The sequence below is a fragment of the Triturus cristatus genome, chromosome 11 (genome assembly GCF_964204655.1).
Source record: "Triturus cristatus chromosome 11, aTriCri1.1, whole genome shotgun sequence".
Classification (NCBI taxonomy): Eukaryota; Metazoa; Chordata; class Amphibia; order Caudata; family Salamandridae; genus Triturus; species Triturus cristatus.
This window is the reverse complement of record NC_140594.1, coordinates 132090426-132108482: the sequence shown is the minus strand read 5'-3', so window position 1 is coordinate 132108482 and position 18057 is coordinate 132090426. Positions and strand designations below refer to the sequence as shown.

General features: G+C 47.1%; 1 protein-coding gene across 1 annotated transcript in view; it reads right to left on the bottom strand.

Annotated features, from left to right (window-relative positions):
* Positions 1-18057, bottom strand: part of LOC146783521 (uncharacterized) — a 327300-nt gene that overhangs the window by 32581 nt on the left and 276662 nt on the right. The window contains exon 7 of the mRNA XM_085633493.1: positions 16230-16352. Coding sequence (XP_085489619.1) covers positions 16230-16352 — 123 coding nt within the window. The remainder of the gene's footprint in view (positions 1-16229; positions 16353-18057) is intronic.

Sequence of the window (18057 nt, the reverse complement as noted above, 5' to 3'; positions counted from 1 at the left end):
ATATCGGCATTTCTTGTTTTCTCTTGTCACAAACAAATCCAGTGCTGGTTTGCCCCAAACTTGGAAGATCCTGTTCACCTGCTTCTGCTCCAATTCCCATTCGTGACAGCCCGAAAGAGACCTGCTTAGGTTTTCGGCCAAAGTGTTGTGAAGGCCCTTGTGTGTTGTAACCCACTCCCACAGCTCCTGAGCCTCCTGCGAAAGAGACAGCGACCTCGTTCCCCCTTGCTTGCTGATGTATTACATGCTGGTCGTATTGTCGGTCCGGACCACCACTGAAGCGCCCGCAATCCTCGGGAGAAATGCTTGCAGAGAGAGAAAGATGGCGCGAAGCTCTAATCTGTTGATATGCTGTTGACGGTATTCTTGGGACCATCTTCCCTGAATCTGTAAGTCTTGGAGATGGCCTCCCCATCCCTCCATGGAAGCGTCTGTTAGAACGAATTCTGGAGGAGTTGGTAGAAAAGAAAGACCCGGAGCCAAGTTTGTCGTCTGGAACCACCAATGCAGTGAGTCTATCATGCGCGGTGTAATCATAATGGAGTCGTCGAACGACCCTACGGCTTGCTCCCATTGCAGATGTAATTCCTCCTGTAGCGGTCTCATTCTGAGTCGTGCTAATGGTACAAGGTTTATTGCAGATGAGCACATCCCCAGAAGAGACGCGAACATCCGGACAGAAACGGACTTTCTTTTTGCGATTGATATTGCCAATTTTTGTAGACGTAGCTGACGGTCCTTTGACAAGAATGCTTTGCACCGTATGGTGTCTAGCATCGCTCGCAGAAAAGGAATCAGCTGAAGAGGACGTAGTTGAGATTTGCTTTCGTTGAGAGTGAGGCCTAGGGTTGAAAATAGACATAGGCATGCTGAGACAGCCTCCTCGGCTGCCTGCTTTGAAGGACCTTTGAGCATCCAGTTGTCTAAATAAGGGAAAATTGTATTCCTTGAGACCTTAGAGTCGCTGCCACTGGTGCGACTCATATATCGTGAAGATCCTTGGTGCCGATTTCAGTCCAAACGGAAGGACCTTGAACTGATAGTGGACGCCAGCTACTGTGAATCGTAGGTATTTGCGATGCTTGGGATGTATAGGGATGTGAAAGTACGCGTCCTCCAGATCCAGAGAAGCCATAAAATCCCCTTTGTTGAGGCAGCTCAAAACTTCGGCCAGCGTAACCATCCGGAAACTTTGTTTCTTCAAAAATTTGTTGAGTTTGCGGAGGTCCAGAATCGGGCGCCACTCTCCTGACTTTTTCTTGATGAAGAAAAAATGAGAATAGAACCCGGTTCCCTTTTGAGATGATGGAACCTTCTCTATTGCATTCTTGTAGAGCATTTTTAAGGCTTGTTTGAACAGTAAGTGAAGACGAGGGGAAGGGGTGGGGGGAGGGGGGGTAGTAGGTGGTTGTTTTAAGAATTCCAGGGTGTGACCGTTGCTGACTAGGTCGAGAACCCATCGATCCGAGGTGATCTGTTCCCACTTGTGTGCAAAAGTTGACATTTTTGCACCCACGGGGAGGAGGGAGGGATGACTGGCGTCCTGCGTAAATCATTGTTTTCTGTTGCCATTGCGGCCCTGATTGCTCGATCGCTTTCGTCCGCCCTGGCAAGAGAAACTATTCGAGGAAGATTGCCTGTAAGATGATCGCCCGTAAGGCTATCTATACTGTGTTTGATATTGTCCATTTTGTTGATTTTTATACCCTCCTCTTAATGGAAAGCCACGACCTCTTGCACCACGGAAAGATCCACACCTATATTGGAGAGCCGCCAATGATTTAGCCGTATCTGTATCCGTCTTAATCGCGAGGAGTGCCTCATCTATATGTTTCCCGAATAAGGACTCCCCATCATAGGCCATGTCTAAAATTTTTGCTTGTACCTCTGGCCTGAAAGATGTTGCTTTAAGCCATCCTTGGCGTCTAAGTACTGCAGCACCGGCAAGTTGCCTATAGTTGGTGTTAGCAATGTCCAGAGCGCAGTCTATGATCTCGGATACGGCTCACTCTCCCACCAAAAGTATCTTCTTTGCATCTTGTTTACGTTCCTCAGGCATGAGATCTACAAACTCCGACAACTCTGACCACATCTGGCGGTCATAACGGCCGAGTATGGCCAAAGAATTTGCTGCTTTAATGGAGGTTGCCGCCATAGTAGAGAACTTTTTACCAATAAGGTCTAATCTCCGTCCTTCCTTATCCGGTGGCGTTGATATCGGCGTAGCTGGATTTTTGGATCTTTGTTGGGCGGCTTGTGATATAACGGAATCTGGTCGGGGATTTCCAATTAGACAAGATGGAGTTTCCGGAGGAGCACGGTATTTTTTGTCAATGCGAGGGAGGACAGCAGGAATAGAGGCAGGTGTTTTCATAATTTTTATCCCCTCATTCCAGATATAATCAATGATGGGGATCGCTCTGGTGATTTTTCTGTGCTCTTCTTTAAAGTCATGCAGGAAGCAATCCGTATGTTCCACTGTGACTGGTAATTGAAATCTGGTTGCGGCACATTGCATCAGGTTATGAAAGCCGCCAATATCCTCAGGAGGAGAATCCGAAGGCTGAGGAATGGGTGGAGAAGGCGTTGGTATGATATAGTCATCCCAAGGATCCAGAGTCGTGTCTTTATCCGGAACTTCAACCTCTTCCACATCAGAGGAAGTGGTATCATGGTGTGATTGTGGGCCGAGCCAGAAGGATGAGGCGGTGAACCCGGTATTTCCTTCTGCGGTAGTGAGAGTGACTCTTCAGCAGGTTGTAAATCAGGGACAGCCTGTTGTGGGGGAAACCGTTGGCGGTAATCCGCCAACATGGCCTGAAGATCCTGTATGAGTGTAGGAGGGAGATGACTCGTTTCCCTATGATCCCAATCCCTTCTGGGATGTCTGTAATGTGGTGTAGAGAAGCCTTCCTGGTAAAAGTGCTCCTGGTAATCCTCTTCCTCATCTTCGTCTTGGCATTTTATATGAAGTTCCCAAGGGTGCCGCGCTATGCCAAACAGACCCTCATCATCTTCATCAAAGTCTTCACCCTTTACATAGGTCTCTAAGATATGAGATGGCCGTAGAGGAGATATCTTGCTGTAATCCTTCCTATGGAAAGTCTTTAATTGAAAATGAGTATAAGAGACAGGCGTAGTCTGAGAACCTGGTGGAATCTCCTTTAGTCAATGTATCCTTCGTCGATGGGCTGGTCATCGACGGGATCGTAGTCATCGACGGGCTCTTCGTTGATGAGCTCTTCACCGTCGACAAGCTCGTCGTCGATAGAATCTTTGTCGGCGACGCCATCGTCGTCAATGGGACTTTCGTCGACTGAGACGGAGACTTAGAAAATGAACTGTTTGGCGACGAGTCTTTTAAAACAGGGTTCTGAGAGATAGTAGATATCTTAGAAGACACAATAGGTGAAGAAATAGCCGTAGTGGAGACTGTTGTCATCGACAGAGGGGCAGCAGAAGTCACAGAAACCGTATGAGAAGAAACCAGTGTTAGAGTCTTAATCTAGGTTTTACTCATGGTTCTAGACGATGAAGATCTTTTGGATACCTCAGATTGCGAAGACAGCGATGACCCAGAGGATAATATTTGTGACCTCTGTGAATGGTCAGAGGCTTCATGAGAGGCCTTGTGATGCTTTCTTCCCTCACTGGAAGAGCTATCAAGTGATCTAGCTCTTTTGCTAGACGTCGAGGCCCTGTAATCCTCCTCTTTATTATATAAATACAATGGTTCTGTCGGGAATTTCTAATTTCTTTTAGAAAGTTCAAAAAATATTCATTACATGTAACAGATATCAGACAAATGAGGAAAAAAAGGCACACACCAATGAAGTTTGCAATTTGGTAATTTAAGGGAATAAAGTATTATGGGCTGTCGTAATACATAAGTTCAAAAGAGCAAAATATTGGTGACTTGTGGTGATAAAGTGACGTGATGATAAATAGTATATACAATATATTTCAAATGCGGTAAAAGTGAATAAGTAGAATAGAAAGGTACATTATTGCTTGATATGGCTTTATGGTTTTTCACATATGCTACAAGATCCTATGTGAATTAATCTGTGATCAGAAGCATTGTGTAGACATATAAGGGTGCGTCGACGTTTCGACCCTGTGTACTGCGCAAAATATAATAAGCGTCACGGTGGGTCTTCCTCAGGACAGTGCAGATGGGTATACAGACCAAGCGCAGATTTTGGTTAATATCTGCAGCCGAGAAGGTTTTCTCAGTCAAAGTTGTAGTCCTGGTGAATCAGGAGGAGGCCTTGAAGATTTTTGAGGTAAAAGGATGATGTCTTCAATAAACTTGGGGTTTTACTTTTAAGCCAGTCCCATCATTTACGGGATCTGTAGTTCAGCACGTCTTGTCAGCTCTCAGTCTGGTGGAATACTGAGGAAGATTTTAGCCATAACAGCAACCTTGCCTCCCTGTCCCTTAAGGTTTTAGCAGAGAAGGTCTGGCAAATTCTACAATCCTTAGCAACATGCTTAGGATGTAGACAGTATATACAATCTTCATGTTGGTCGTCCACATGGACCCTCTTCTTTTCAAAGGTCCTGCAGGGTCTGAAAAGAGCTTTCTTGTCAGACATACTGAGGAAAAGGTGAAGAAACTGAGTAGGCACTCAGGGAGACTCCCTTCCACAAGACGTGCGGTGAAAATCTGAGAACTGCCTCTGCTGTGAGGGTTCTACAGGGTGCTGGTAGCTGATTGCCTAGAACTATTTTTTAATTATTTTCGTATAATGTTGTAGATAGGCTACTAAGTTTTAGGCCTCTGGCTTTCTTTTAGCCTACTACTATTATTTACTTAGGCACTGCTTTTGTATTTTACCGTGGGACTCCCGCCTCGGCGACGGGGAATGGTTCAGGCATGTGAATCTTTGAAAGATACCCCAATACTGGATAAAAGGATGGAGTTATCGATTTGATGGATCTTGGAAGGAGATATATTGTGAGAAAGATGAAAGAAGAGTTTTGATGAGAGAAAAAGGATGCGTGTAACAAGGGATTGGGTTAAGGTGTTTACTCCCTGAGGAGCAATGCCATTTTAAAAGTTTTCTGCTCATTTAAAAGTAATTAAACTGTAAAAAAAAATGCTATTAAGACAGAAGATGGAAAAACACGGAACTTGAATCAAGTTGCTTTAACACCAAGAAAGCATGAGATCTTATGTGAGAACAATCTCAGTAAAAGTGTAGCATTCTCTGATATTGAAAGTTACACTGATGTGTGTGTATGAAGATCTTTCAGGGACAAAAGGTCACCTGAATCTCTTAGAGATTTTGCATGATTATTTTATAGATCTCAAATTTTGTAGTGTGATTTCCCTCCGTCATGTTTTCAACTATGTTTTTGGTTGAAAGGTTCTTATTTTACGTAAAAATATTGTTCCCTGAATGTTGTTTTAAATGTGCTTGAGGGGAAGATGTGTGGTGCCTTGTGCTCTCTTGGTCAGTGATGTAACATTTAGAGTGTGTTGATGTAGGCTACCCTCTGCTTCTCCTAGAGTTACGCCTTATATGGCCTTTTAAAACTGGACCTGGAACTGGTGAGTCAGCTGCAGGAGGACCTGCACAGTTCTAGTCCTCCTATCTAATCACTTGTGTTTCGCACTATTGACCAATGCATGGGTCTCTTAGCCCGGAGGCAAGTGCCAGACCTTCTCTACAAGTAGATATTCAGGGTACTGAGCTGTGGCCACATGGACGGTACCTGTAGCAGATAAGCTAAAGGCTGGTTGACTGCCCAAGCTTTACTGTCTGGAATGTATAAAACATTGCACCATCCAATGTTAATTAGACTGCCATCTCTTTTCACAGCTTTGCGATTCCCTTTCAGTGTCATATTACACACTTCACTCCAATGATGGTGAGGGCTTCAGTATTTGCAGTATCGCCAGAACACCAGGAGAGTCTTTGATAACAGCGTATGCCGGATTCATCATTATTGTGAAAAGGTTTAGCAGGCTCAATCATGGCTGCAACAGGGAAGGTCTTGGACAACTCCAACATTAAGAACCTGCAGCAGGAAAGATGCTCCCTCGCTCCAAAGTCCATTCACAAAGAGAGATCAGCATGCGCTTTCTCTTGGTATCAAGGATGAAACTACTTTTTATAACCAGGTTCTTATCAAGTATCTCAATGACAATACCAAGTAAAGTACACCGTCAACAGTAGAAGTGTTAGCTAAAGAACAGGCATCGACAACAGACCCTCTAGAAGGAGCTGTCCAATTTAACGCAGAAGCTTTTTTTGCACACATTCTGAAGGTTCCTGCTCAATCTACCATTGAGCAGGAACCAATTAAACAGTTAAGTCCCATCAGTAATCACAGTACTATTATGTCTCATTCGCTCTCCATTTTAGGACTGTATTGAGTTGTAGCTGCAGGCTGGTTAAACACGGTCCTTTATGGAACAATGCTGCAGGGTAAACCCATTGTATTCCAATATTTCTTGGCATGTAATTTGGTGGTGGTTGTTTACGAAGGATAGTAATTTAGTTACATTTTTCACTAGATTCTTTCATATGCTGGGCAGAGTTGATTTCATTTTAATGGGGGCTGAAAAGGCAAAAGTAACTTCATGGTGATTCTACTACTCTTATTCCTTCTTCTCCCCCCTTTACCGCAGGCGTGGGTATTGCTTTTCAAAAAGAAACAAAGAAATAAAGCATAAGGATGGGAGGGATCAGATTGGGAGAGATAGGGTCCCAGGAGGAGCACGCAGTTTAAAGTCCAAGCTACATGAGGGAGAAAAATTGAAGCATGCAGATAAAAAATAAAAAAATGTTTCCAATCCAAGAGGTGCACCATAGCTGAGATCGAAGCTACATGTGGGATAAAAAACTTAGAGCGGGTAGTTATAAAATACAAGAAGGCGCGCAGTCACAGCTCATGAGGGGATGCCCAGGAGTCCAGAAAGATGTGTCATCTATGGAGGCCGTGGATAATTCCGAGGTGGCGGGTGGAAACAAGTCTATGAGGGGATTGTAAAGTGTTCCTTAGATGAGGTATTTTCCCATTAAGAAAGTTTTGGTCTCCTTCTTAAAGTGTGCCAAGGAAGGAAGTCTTCTGATGGAGGGTGGGAGAGAGTTCCAGATTCTTGGAGCGGCCCCAGAGAAGGCTCGATTGTAGGTTTTTTTCTTCCGTAAGCGTGCTGGCTGCAGCAGCAGGTTTTTGGCAGATCGGGAGTTTCTGGCCTGTCCGGATATCACAAGTTTTTGTGCAAGAAATGTAGGTGAATTTGCATACAGAGGTCTGTGAGTTATGCAAGCCAGTTCAAATTGTATTCTGACCGCCAGGGGAAGCCAGTTCAGAGCTTTGAGGTGGGGAGAGATGTGGTCAAATTATTTTGAGCCCGTTATGAGTCTGGCAGCGGTGTTAAGGCAGGCTTTCAATGGGGCCAGAGAGTTCTTGGGTAGCCCTGCAAGAGTAGACCATTCATATTCAAGTCTGGAAATGACTAGGGCCTGGGTTGCCATTTTAAGGTCGGACACATCGAGGAAGGGTTGAGGGTTTCTTAGGTAGCTCAGATGGAATCTAGCCGTTTTGGCCATCGCGTTGATATGGCCGTGCATATTCAAGCTGCCGTCAAGGGTTATTCCCAGGGATTTTGTTGAGTCAACCATGGTATGAGGGTAGTTTAGTGCAGTGATGGTCTTGATTCATTCCTGGATGTCTGGATGTGGAGATCAGAAGGAATTCGGTTTTGTTTGCGTTGAGTTTAAGCTGGTTGGCGGTGAGCCAGTGGACTGTCAGCTTCAGTGCCTTGTTTAGGGAGAAAATGTCCTCGGGGGAAGAGATTTTTATGTAGACCTGTGTATTGTCGGCGTACATAAGGTAGGAGATGTTGGCGGCACGAAGCACCTCGGTGAGAGGTTCAAGATAAAGGTTGAAAAGGGTAGGGGAGAGGGTTGATCCTTGGGGGACTCCAACAGAAACTGGAGAGGGGGCGGATAGATCACCGTTGATGAGGACTCTCTGTGAGCAGTTTTGGAGGGAGGATCTAAACCATTCAAGGACGGTGCCATCCAACCCCATCCTGAGTTTGAGGCGTTCAAGGAGAATTTCGTGGTTCACCGTATCAAAGGCGGAAGAAAGGTCTAGAAGGATTAGGAGACAGGTTTTGCCTAGGTCTAGGGCTTGGAAAGCGTCATCAACAATGTGGAGGAGGATGGTTTCCGTGCTATGTCCAGGTCTGAAACCTGATTGAAAGTCATCTAGCAGGTGAAAGTTGTTGATGTGTAGGCTTAGCTGCTGTTGCACACATTTTTCCAGAACTTTGGCAAGGAGTGGGATGTTGGATATGGGTCTATAGTTCTCGGCGGAGGCAGGGTCCAGCGTAGGTTTTTTTAGGATGGGGACAACTTGGCCCGCCTTGAGCGAATCAGGAATTGAGCCCTGTAGGAGGGAGGTGTTGATTATTGAGGTCCAGGAAGGGATGATGGCCTTGGAGGCGGCAGCTAGGCAGTTAGAGGGGATTTCTGTCTTTGATCTGTGTTCTTTTTAGTTTTAGCAGTGCCAGGTCATCAAGAATGTCGGATATGGTGGAGGAGTAGTGGTCCGCTAGGTTTGTGACCGATGTGCACTGTGGAGGGGGCTGAAGGTCAGACTCGCAACGAGCTGCCAGTTTCTCGTGGTCGGGGTTCTTGGTGTCCCTAACCCATCGTTTGGGAATCACGGGTTGGGGGCCCATGATTTGTGGGTGCTGGGCAGGAGGAAAGTGATGGCGTGGTGGTCAGACCAATCACAAGGATCAATGGAGATAAGTTTGACCGCTGATTCCTTAGCAATGATCCAGTCGAGGGTGGCAACTTTTGCGTGAGTGGGGAGGGAGCAGGCTTGGGTAAGGGCTTGATCGGCCAAGAGGTCTCTGATGGCATTGACCTGAGGATCTTTAGGATCGTTCCAATGCAAGTTAAAGTCACCAAGCAAATGTCGTTAGAGCTTGGGGACACCTTGGCTGTGATGATTTCCATGAGGAGGTCCGTAAAGGTGTCGTTCTTGCTGGGGGGGGGGGGGGGGGGAGGGGGTAAAACATGTGCAGTTTGCACAGCTGTGAGGTGTTGGAGATGGCGAGTGCGAGGTATTCGCAAGAGTCCGTGGGGTTCACCAGCAGTTCCGTAACAAGGAGGTTGATACAGGCAATGTCACCCCCTTGTTTCTTTGAGTACCTGTCCAACTTTACGATGCTATAGTTGAGTGGGACTAAGAGGTCAAGGTATGGCGATGAGGAATCCTGGAGCCAAGATTCAGTCAGGATCGCTAGGTCCGATTTATGTTTCATGATGAGGTCGGCGACATCGGATGCATGCTTTACAGCTGACCGGCAGTTTATTAGGAGGCCGGCTAGGGAGGGGTAGGAGTGGGTGTCGACAGTAGAGGCAGAGGTGGGAACTTTAGCTAGATTGCTATTGACTACCCCTCGGACGCGGCGGGTAGCAGCTCTGTTAGGGTTGGTTGTAACCGTGCAGATAGGGTGTTCTCCTTCCGGGTCTAAGGGGCATGGGGCTGTCAAGGCAGAGTCGTAACTACGTAGGAGGTCAGCTACTTCTTCCTCCGTGAGTTCTGAGGGATTGATCATGCCAGGGGAGGGTTTGTAGGTGTGGAGGAGAGCAAGAATTTCCTCCTCAGAGAGGTGGCAGGGTTGCTTGCGAGGGCGCAGGTGTCTCTGGGATAGAGGTAGAGGATGAAGGAGGGGCTTTGTGAAGGGGATGTGAGTCGCAGTCTGTGAGAGCCATAGTTTAGAGAAGGAGAGTTCAGTGATGTGAAGGAGGTGCTTCAGGTCCAGAATCGATTTGTGGATACTCCGTGTTAATTCTGTGGATCTACGGTGGAGAATATCAATATCATTAGGAGAGGTATGTTCTGGTAGGCCTGGGACCCGTTGCCGGGGCGCGGTTCTGATGGTATGTTCAGGTAAACTAGCGGTGGGTTCAGGTGGGCTGAGGGTTGGAAGCCGGCGTGCTACTGGGATAGAGTGAGGTGGGCTAGGTCGATCCGTGTCCCTATGTGAGGGGGGGGGGGGTCTTGTGGGCAAGGGGCCAAGCGGGTGGGAGCGATTTCGTCTGATTGAAATGGGAACCTAGTGGAGGGGCTAACTCGACCGGAGTTCTGGGCCAAATTAGGTGTTTCCATATCAGTATTGTGAACCCTAACGGGTGTTACAGGGGGCCGGTGGCAGGAGGTTAAGGGTTTGGGGACACTTCTGGTGTGTGCTGGAAGTGTGATGGTGGGGCTGGGTTGACGTGAAAGGAGGACCCTAGGGGGAGTTTCGGAGTTCGATGGAGAGGGGATTCCTGGGAGGTCTGGGTGTGGTGGTAATGGGGCACAGTGGATGGCATGCTTGGGTGACAGGGAGGCAGGGCCGGGTCGCCCCAAGGCAATGACACTGGCAGGAGTGGTTGGTGAGATGCAGGGTATACTTGGTAGAGTGGGTGCAGGGTGGAGTGGCCGGAGCGAGGACTAGGATGGGTTGTGAATATGTTTTTTAAGGAGGGTGAAGAGGTCTGCAAACTTGATAAGGTTTTTGGGAGGCCCTTGAATCAGGATGGTGCCGCTGTTGTATAAGGTGATGGTAAGGTCTGCATGCAGATTTGCAGAAGGAGTGATTGTGAGTTTTTTTCCGTGAGGGAGGTCCCTTGTTTCTTGAACTTTGGGGAGGCTCGAGAAGGCATTGCGCCAGAGGGACGTTTTCCTGGAGTGGAAGATGAGGTCATTGATGACAGTGCCCTGGTTTACGCAGAGACGATGGTCAGATATCAGCGTTTCAGGATGACTTTTCAGGATGGAGTGTTTAATGGATTTGGAGGCAGATTTGGAGAGATTAGGGGGGTAGATAATGGTGTAATAGTTGGTTCCCGTGGAGGACAGGCACGGCTCAGCCATGCTGGGGGGAGAAAAGAAGTTTCATCCCAGGTGGTCGGTTTGCGAGGAGATATGATTTCACAAGTCTGCCCTACATTCAAGGTATGCTGCTGAAGGTGCTACCTCGTCAGAGGGCCTGCCTTAGATGAGTAGCAAAGAAAAGTGCCGGGCAGGTGTGGCCAGACCATTTATTTATTTTTTTATAGCTAAGGGTGGTGCAAGTGGGTTTCTAGAGCAGTAAGTTGAGGAAGCTGGAGTATAAAAACCGATTTCCAGATGACTCTCTCCGTTGTTGTGGGAGGCTTCTTGTTGTAGGTGGGATTCTGCTTTGTCCCCTGTCTGTTGCTGTGGAGTCAGCTGCGCAGTCCTCTTTCAATTACTATTTATGGGGCAAGTGATGATCAGTCCCCTTTCACTTCAATTTAAACTAGCAATGAATGCATCCAAAATAGAAACAGATTTAGATGGCCATCGCAAACAGTTACAGACTAGGGTGATTGTAAAGTGGCGTCACACATGGTTAAGACGGTGGTTAATTTTAACTGAGTACAAAATAAAGTAGGTAGCGAAGCGCTCACCGTTTGATGGTATCCGGCATCAGCTGCGCACACCGTTAATTAGGAGAGGCAGGCAGTGAGCTGCTGAAAGGCGAGCCGGATTTTCGCTGGGGCACCGTGAGAAATGATATCTGAAGCGGGCTCAAAGATCGCAATCAGCTCCGGTGCTAGATGGAGTCATCTGCGGGCGGGAGGCTGGCTCGTCACGGGCTGCAGAAAGGGGACTTAGTTTCGGCATCACCGGTGGGCGGCAGGCCGGTTCAGCGCCGGTATTGAGCAGGCGGGAAAGCGGCCAGGCTCCGGCATCAGAGGCGGGCCGAAGGCAGGCTCGGGTCATCTGTGGATCGGCTCAGCGTCGGCATTTAAGGCAGCAGGCCGGTTCAGCGCCGGTATTGAGCAGGCGGGAAAGCGGCCAGGCTCCGGCATCAGAGGCGGGCCGAAGGCAGGATCGGGTCACCGGTGGATCGGCTCAGCGTCGGCATTTAAGGCAGACGGACTGAGGGCAGACTCGCTTCCATGTGGGCTCATGAAACATGCGGGCAGAGAGATGGGCACCGTAGAGGATGGCGGGCACAGCTGAGGGCAGGCTCGGATCCCTGTGGGCTCATGAAACATGCGGGCAGAAAGATGGGCACTGAAGAGGTTGGCAGCCACAGCACCGGCCTTAACCCTGGTAATGCCAGCGGGTGGAAAAATAGGCTCCGCATCTGTGGGAGAGCGGGCTCAGCCTCGGCATCGACTCCGGCAGGGGGAGTCGCAGCGAGCGAGGTCGGCTCCTCACCTGGGCACCACCCAGGGCGAGCTCAGCCTCGGCACCGACTCCGGCAGGGGGGAGTCGCAGCAAGCGATTTCGTCTCCTCACCTGGGCACCACCAGCCCGATTTACGATTCACTGGGTGACACCGGGCAAGGCAAATCGCGGACCAGCTTTCCAGCAGGACGCTGCGGTGTCTCCTCACGGTCTGGATGGACGGCGTCGGGGTGCAGAAATCCTCTACCGGAAATCTTCGGTGCTGGTAAGTCCAGAAAGCCACAACTTGTTCCTACGTGATCGCAGTTTGCAGTATACCTAGGGCGTGCTGCGGCGAGGAGTGGATGGCAGGGTTTTTCGGGGATAAAGACCAGATATGGTGATCCCCAACCCGGAGCTCTGGACAGGGCTCCTACACGGCGGTCATCGGGGGGGGGGGGGGGTCCCATTAAAAGATTAATTGACGCTATGACCATACTAAACAGTCTCACAATCTTTGTTGGGTAGCATTAACATTGTCAAATCAACAGCTCACCAGAGGGTTAAATCAATTAATTATTCCTTAAGACATAATGCATCAAGTATCCTGTGCGGATAGCGCTTTCCTTCTTATGTACCAGAAGCGCCCTAAGAATCTTGCTACAGTGCAAGCATGCAGCAGAAACGAGATAGTTGTGTGCTCAACTGCCTACACAATTACATTAGTTACAACTGACACATAGGCTGGACAACTAAAGACGACATGGGCAACAGTTTCTACAACACTGCTACAGGCTGGGCACGAGCCAGATTAATTTACATTCCATTTGCTGGTGAATGATCTTAGGGGAAGCGTACCAACCCTAAACTGGAAATATAATTTCCTCTCCAGAGGTGTCCCAATAGGAATAATAAATTCCCCAGCTACTGATGATCCCCCTACATAGTGAACAGTCGACTGTCACACAGCTCCAGTAGAGCTTTTTTAACAATTCTTTTTAGGGCACAGGATAACATGCTGGAGTCTACCACCAATCTTTAAGGCCAAGCGAATACAGTTGTTGTTTTAGTTGCACAAGACAACCAATTGTATTAAAGCTATCAAGCCGCTTAACTTATGACAAGGCGGAAGCATAGTGAATGAGCTCTGGTGTGGTCCTTAGAGGCCGCAATTTTGGCCTTATGGGCTATGGTCTCACTGCCCATATCAAACAACATGGGAAGTAGTGGAGTACTGGGCACGAGGTGGGCCAAGCTCCTAAAGAATGTATTCTCTGAATTTGTAAGGCCTGTACAGTTTATAAACCCCCATAATGCAGAGCTGATCCAACTTTCGCCTCATATTTGAAGGGCAGGGGGCAATTAGCTTACTAAAGGACGCAGAGTGTTCGTTACAAATTACACCAGCAATCTGCTTATGCTTCAGGGTAATTTTCTCTAAATTTACTTTCCAGGTCATGTTGGATGATAGTTTAATCCCCAGATAATTAAAAGAGTCTACCCTCTCTCAAGTGCTGCAGTCCCTAGAGCTAGTTTGCTTTTGAAAATGTTATATTGATTGAACGGCATATACTTGGTCTTGTCGGTATTAATCTCTAAACCACTGGATGCACAAAATTCCTTGAAACTAAACAAATGTTGAAACCCACTTGGGGTTTTTGAAATTAATAATGCATCGTCCACAAAGAGCAAAATAGGCACTTTTACAGAGGTTAACTTAGGTGCACTAGTAAGATTTTGTAAGAGTGACTGAACAACATCATTCAAATAGAGGGAAAACAATGTAGGCGCCAAGACACATCCATGCCTAACACCTTTGGCAATGGAAAACCAGTCGCTGAGTTGGCCCTGGCTGCCCCACCGAATTCTGGTGCAATTTCCTTCATGCAGGTGAATGACCAAATCTAGGATGGAAGAAGGCATGTCCATAAGAACCTTCCACAACTTGTAGCGGGGCACCAAACCAAAAGCCAACTTAACGTCGACGGAGGCCACATATAGGCTAGCCTTCCCAACTACTACCATCTTCCTGTAAATGAGCAAAAAGTGAAACACTTGGTCAAACGTGCTGATTTTCTTACAAAAACTAGCTGGGTAGGGAGACAGTATTTCCTTAATTCATAATTGGGTTTTGTTCAATAAAGCCACAAAAAAATATTTTGCACATAATCTATTAGGCTAATTTGACAATAGTTAGCTGCCAACCACCTGTCCCCCTTTTCATAGATAGGGATCACCTCCGCACTCTTCCAAGGTTCCGAAATTGAAGCATCCCTTGCGATTCTGTTTGCCACATCGTGCAAATGCTTGATCCAGCTATCCCTCTCAAATGTGAATAAATCAACAGATATGCCATCTGGTCCAGCAGCACCACAGCTGGCAGTGGAGTCCAGAGCACTAATGAGATCGTCAATTTCAAACTATCATCTTTAAATATCTTTTGGAAATGCAACCATTTTGTTTTCATCTGCATATCAGTTTCTGAAAATAAGTTTTTTTCTTCAAATACCTCTTCCATTTTGAGCAAACAAACTCAAGTATCCAAATTTCTTTTCTGAAAGAAACATAATTTTTGCATTCAAAACACCAGTTTTCATTTTAGGAAATATGCAGTCCCCAAACATCAGCTTGTCATTTTTACCACATACTCACATGTATAAATGCTTCATATGTACAAAATCTGGTTAAAATGCTCACACTTTATGATCACATGCTATGGATGCTGAACCGTAATACCAAGGATGCCTATAATATCCCAATAAGGATCAACATTATATCAGAGGCATCACCGTGGCAAGGCTGAACACCATGAAGGGCAGGATGCTCATAGTACATCAGTCACGGCCATTTTTATGCCCAATGCGGCCATCATAATGTCAAGTGTGGCGAAAATTAGGTCAGTCATGGTCACAATTAGTCAGTGATGGCTGCCAGTAGGTAAAACTAGTTCAAGAAAACCCAAAATATGTCCAGGATGACAACTATTATGCCAAGAATGCACACAATTGTGCCAGAGCTAAACTCAGTATGATAAGAAGTAACATATACTTTTGTTAGTCCTTGACACCAGGCATAGCTTACATGGAACAACACTGTTTATTGGGACGAAAGACATTACCAAACACAGCCAAACACACACATTGAACGAGTTACTTACCTTCGGTAACGATGAATCTGAAAGGGACATATATTATAGATTCCTTACATTAGAATAACCCCCAGGCCTCAGACTGGATCTGAAGAATTTTTCTTCAGCAAAACCCCTGCGCGTCGGTAGGTGGCGTCGGTCGCCTTCGCGTCTATCGCCGGAGTCGTGGTCGCCGGGATGACTTCGGGGTGCCTACTTAGACGCCGCCCGTGCGTGCATCAGTTCTGACAAGACTTTCCACGCCAGAAGTGCAGAGCCATGAAAGACACTGACCAAGTGCCCAGAAGGACGTCCATGAGGGCTTCATTGAAGGGCAAGAGGGGTTTACAAGATACCCATAATACCCTCAGTAGTAAGCTCACAATGATAGCTCATTGCTAAAATGCACACAGCTGAAGGATGTGCAAACACACACTTCTACAGCACCCAAAGAAAACATATTCAGAAGGAACACTGGTGGTGATCAAATATTTGACAGTTTTAACGTGCCCTCATACTGTAAGGAAAGGAAGAAAAAGGAGCGTCTAGGCACCATATGATGGACAGATATTCATCTACGCCATGAAAGTGAAAGCAATTATTTTATTTTTATGCTTTTTGAGTAGAAGGGCCTTACTTTATGGACAGAGATCATCCTCTTCTTGTAAAGACTGTGAAAAGGAAGAGTAGGACTCTGTGTAACCAAGGTTTTCATCTGCAAGTTTGATCTTCAAAGGGAAGCGGTAAGCTCTGCTCTCATTTATCCTCTGCATTTCTCACAACAAATTTCACTTCAAAGAGGAAGTTCTCCAGCCACCATTCAAAGACTCTTGAAAATGTAACACTGAACATGGTCAATGACATTGAGCGTGTGGTGTTCTATCTGATTAAAACACCATTCTTTAGAAAGAGGGCAAACATGCGGGCGGCTGAGATGTACCTGACAATGCCTGTGCTCCTCAGTCGATTTGTGTGGTTCCCAGCCTGGAGCTCAGACTGAAGGCTGCTTAGACTGTCTCTGCTGCAGTTGACGAGCGAAGTGTCTGGGCTCTGGTCCAAACGACTGAAAACAAACCAGGGGATATGTCAAGAAAGAGAGAACACTATTAAATGAGACAATATTGATATGGTCTTCCTGTTCAAACAAATTAATGCAGTAGGCATCACGGAATTAAAAGTATAAAAAAGAAGCACAAACACCACGTAACAGAAGGAGATATTAATAATGGTGAGTAATAATATATATTTTTTTAAAGCAGTCCAAAATAGCATAAAAAGAAACAAAAGAGCAATATACGACGTACATCATAACAGTATTTAACTACCTAAGAATTACCAGGAAAGACCATGAAAAACCTTTGGGAGTGCAGAAAAGCAAAGGGCTGATTAGCAGAGCATGTCAATATGATGGCATATATGAATATTGTATACAAATATCGCCTGATGTAAATGTTGTGTCCCAAATATAATTTATAAGAATATTGTCCCTTTGGGTGTAGATTTTTTGCTATTAATTCCAATTGGGCGATATTTTTGTGATGATATTTAGGCCAAAATATTGATGTCAGACAATGTTATGGTACCAAAACTTAAAATGCTAGAGGGACGGCTTAGCATTGTAATTTTCTACCAGTGCACTTTGGGGCAAAACAGGTGGGGGTTAAATCAGAGGTATGTGTCATAGAAGAATGACAGTAGTTCATGGTCAGGAATGGTGCGACCAAGAAGCCTAGCCTTCACTTTACCTGCAGTTACAATCAAATTGTGTGTGCTCAACTTGTGCTCATAATGGGACAGAATATCCTGGAATAACAGTTACAAAAGCTTTCTGCGGCAGCCCTGCCTGCACTTCCAACAGCAAGGACACCTGGGCCCAAGTTAACATCATTCCATCAGCCAGAGAGACAGAGAATATACTTTAAATATCTAAGTACGGACCGTGGCCAAGATGGCGGACAAGTAGGATGTCCTGATCCCGTCACTCCGTCCCTGTAGCCAACCTGGCCGCCAAATAGCTCATATCCTTCTCAATAGGACCTGTGAAACTATTTCAGAGGTACCGGGGAATCCTGAGATGGTATCAGAGGAGAAAAAAAAACGATTGTCCTAAGCAGACCGGAGAGTGTACACGGTGGGGAAGGAGTGCGGCCCGCAAGCCAGGCTGTGACCAAGGCTGAGCCTGAACGCATAGACCCTCACCCTGCCACCTGATAGAGACCGGTGAGAGGAGGAAATCGAATGGGAGACGGCCTGACCCCCAGCTCTGCTGCTGAACATCGGAGGGTCGCAACGCAAAAGCAGCCGGAGCCTACGAGGTGAGGCCTGCCATCGTTGGGCTGAGATCGCCACTGAGGCTGAGCCCAGCCCCCTCTGCCGGGCTGAGTCTAAAGAAACGTGGAGAAGGTGGAGAAGTCAGCCTCCCTCACCGACGAGACTGCTTTACCGCCAGAGGATAGCACCACGGTGAAGGAGACGTGGCCAGTGGAGTGGGGCCTAAGTTCGCCCGGTTGCGATTGCGGCTGGGTCCAGGGGCCCCCTGATTACCAACTCCAGGGACCTGGCCCTGTTCCTGAGCTGCAATTGGAGCGAAGCGAGTGGTGAGGGGGGGGGGGGACCACCCGCCCCATCAACCCTGACACAGCCTGCAACAATACAGCGCAAACTGCGCAACTGAGGGGCCCGTGGCAGAGAAACCCTCGAAAGTGCAGACCTTGCTGAACCTGTCCCAGAGGAAGACAGGGGGATAAACGAGAAGGCCCAGGACAAGC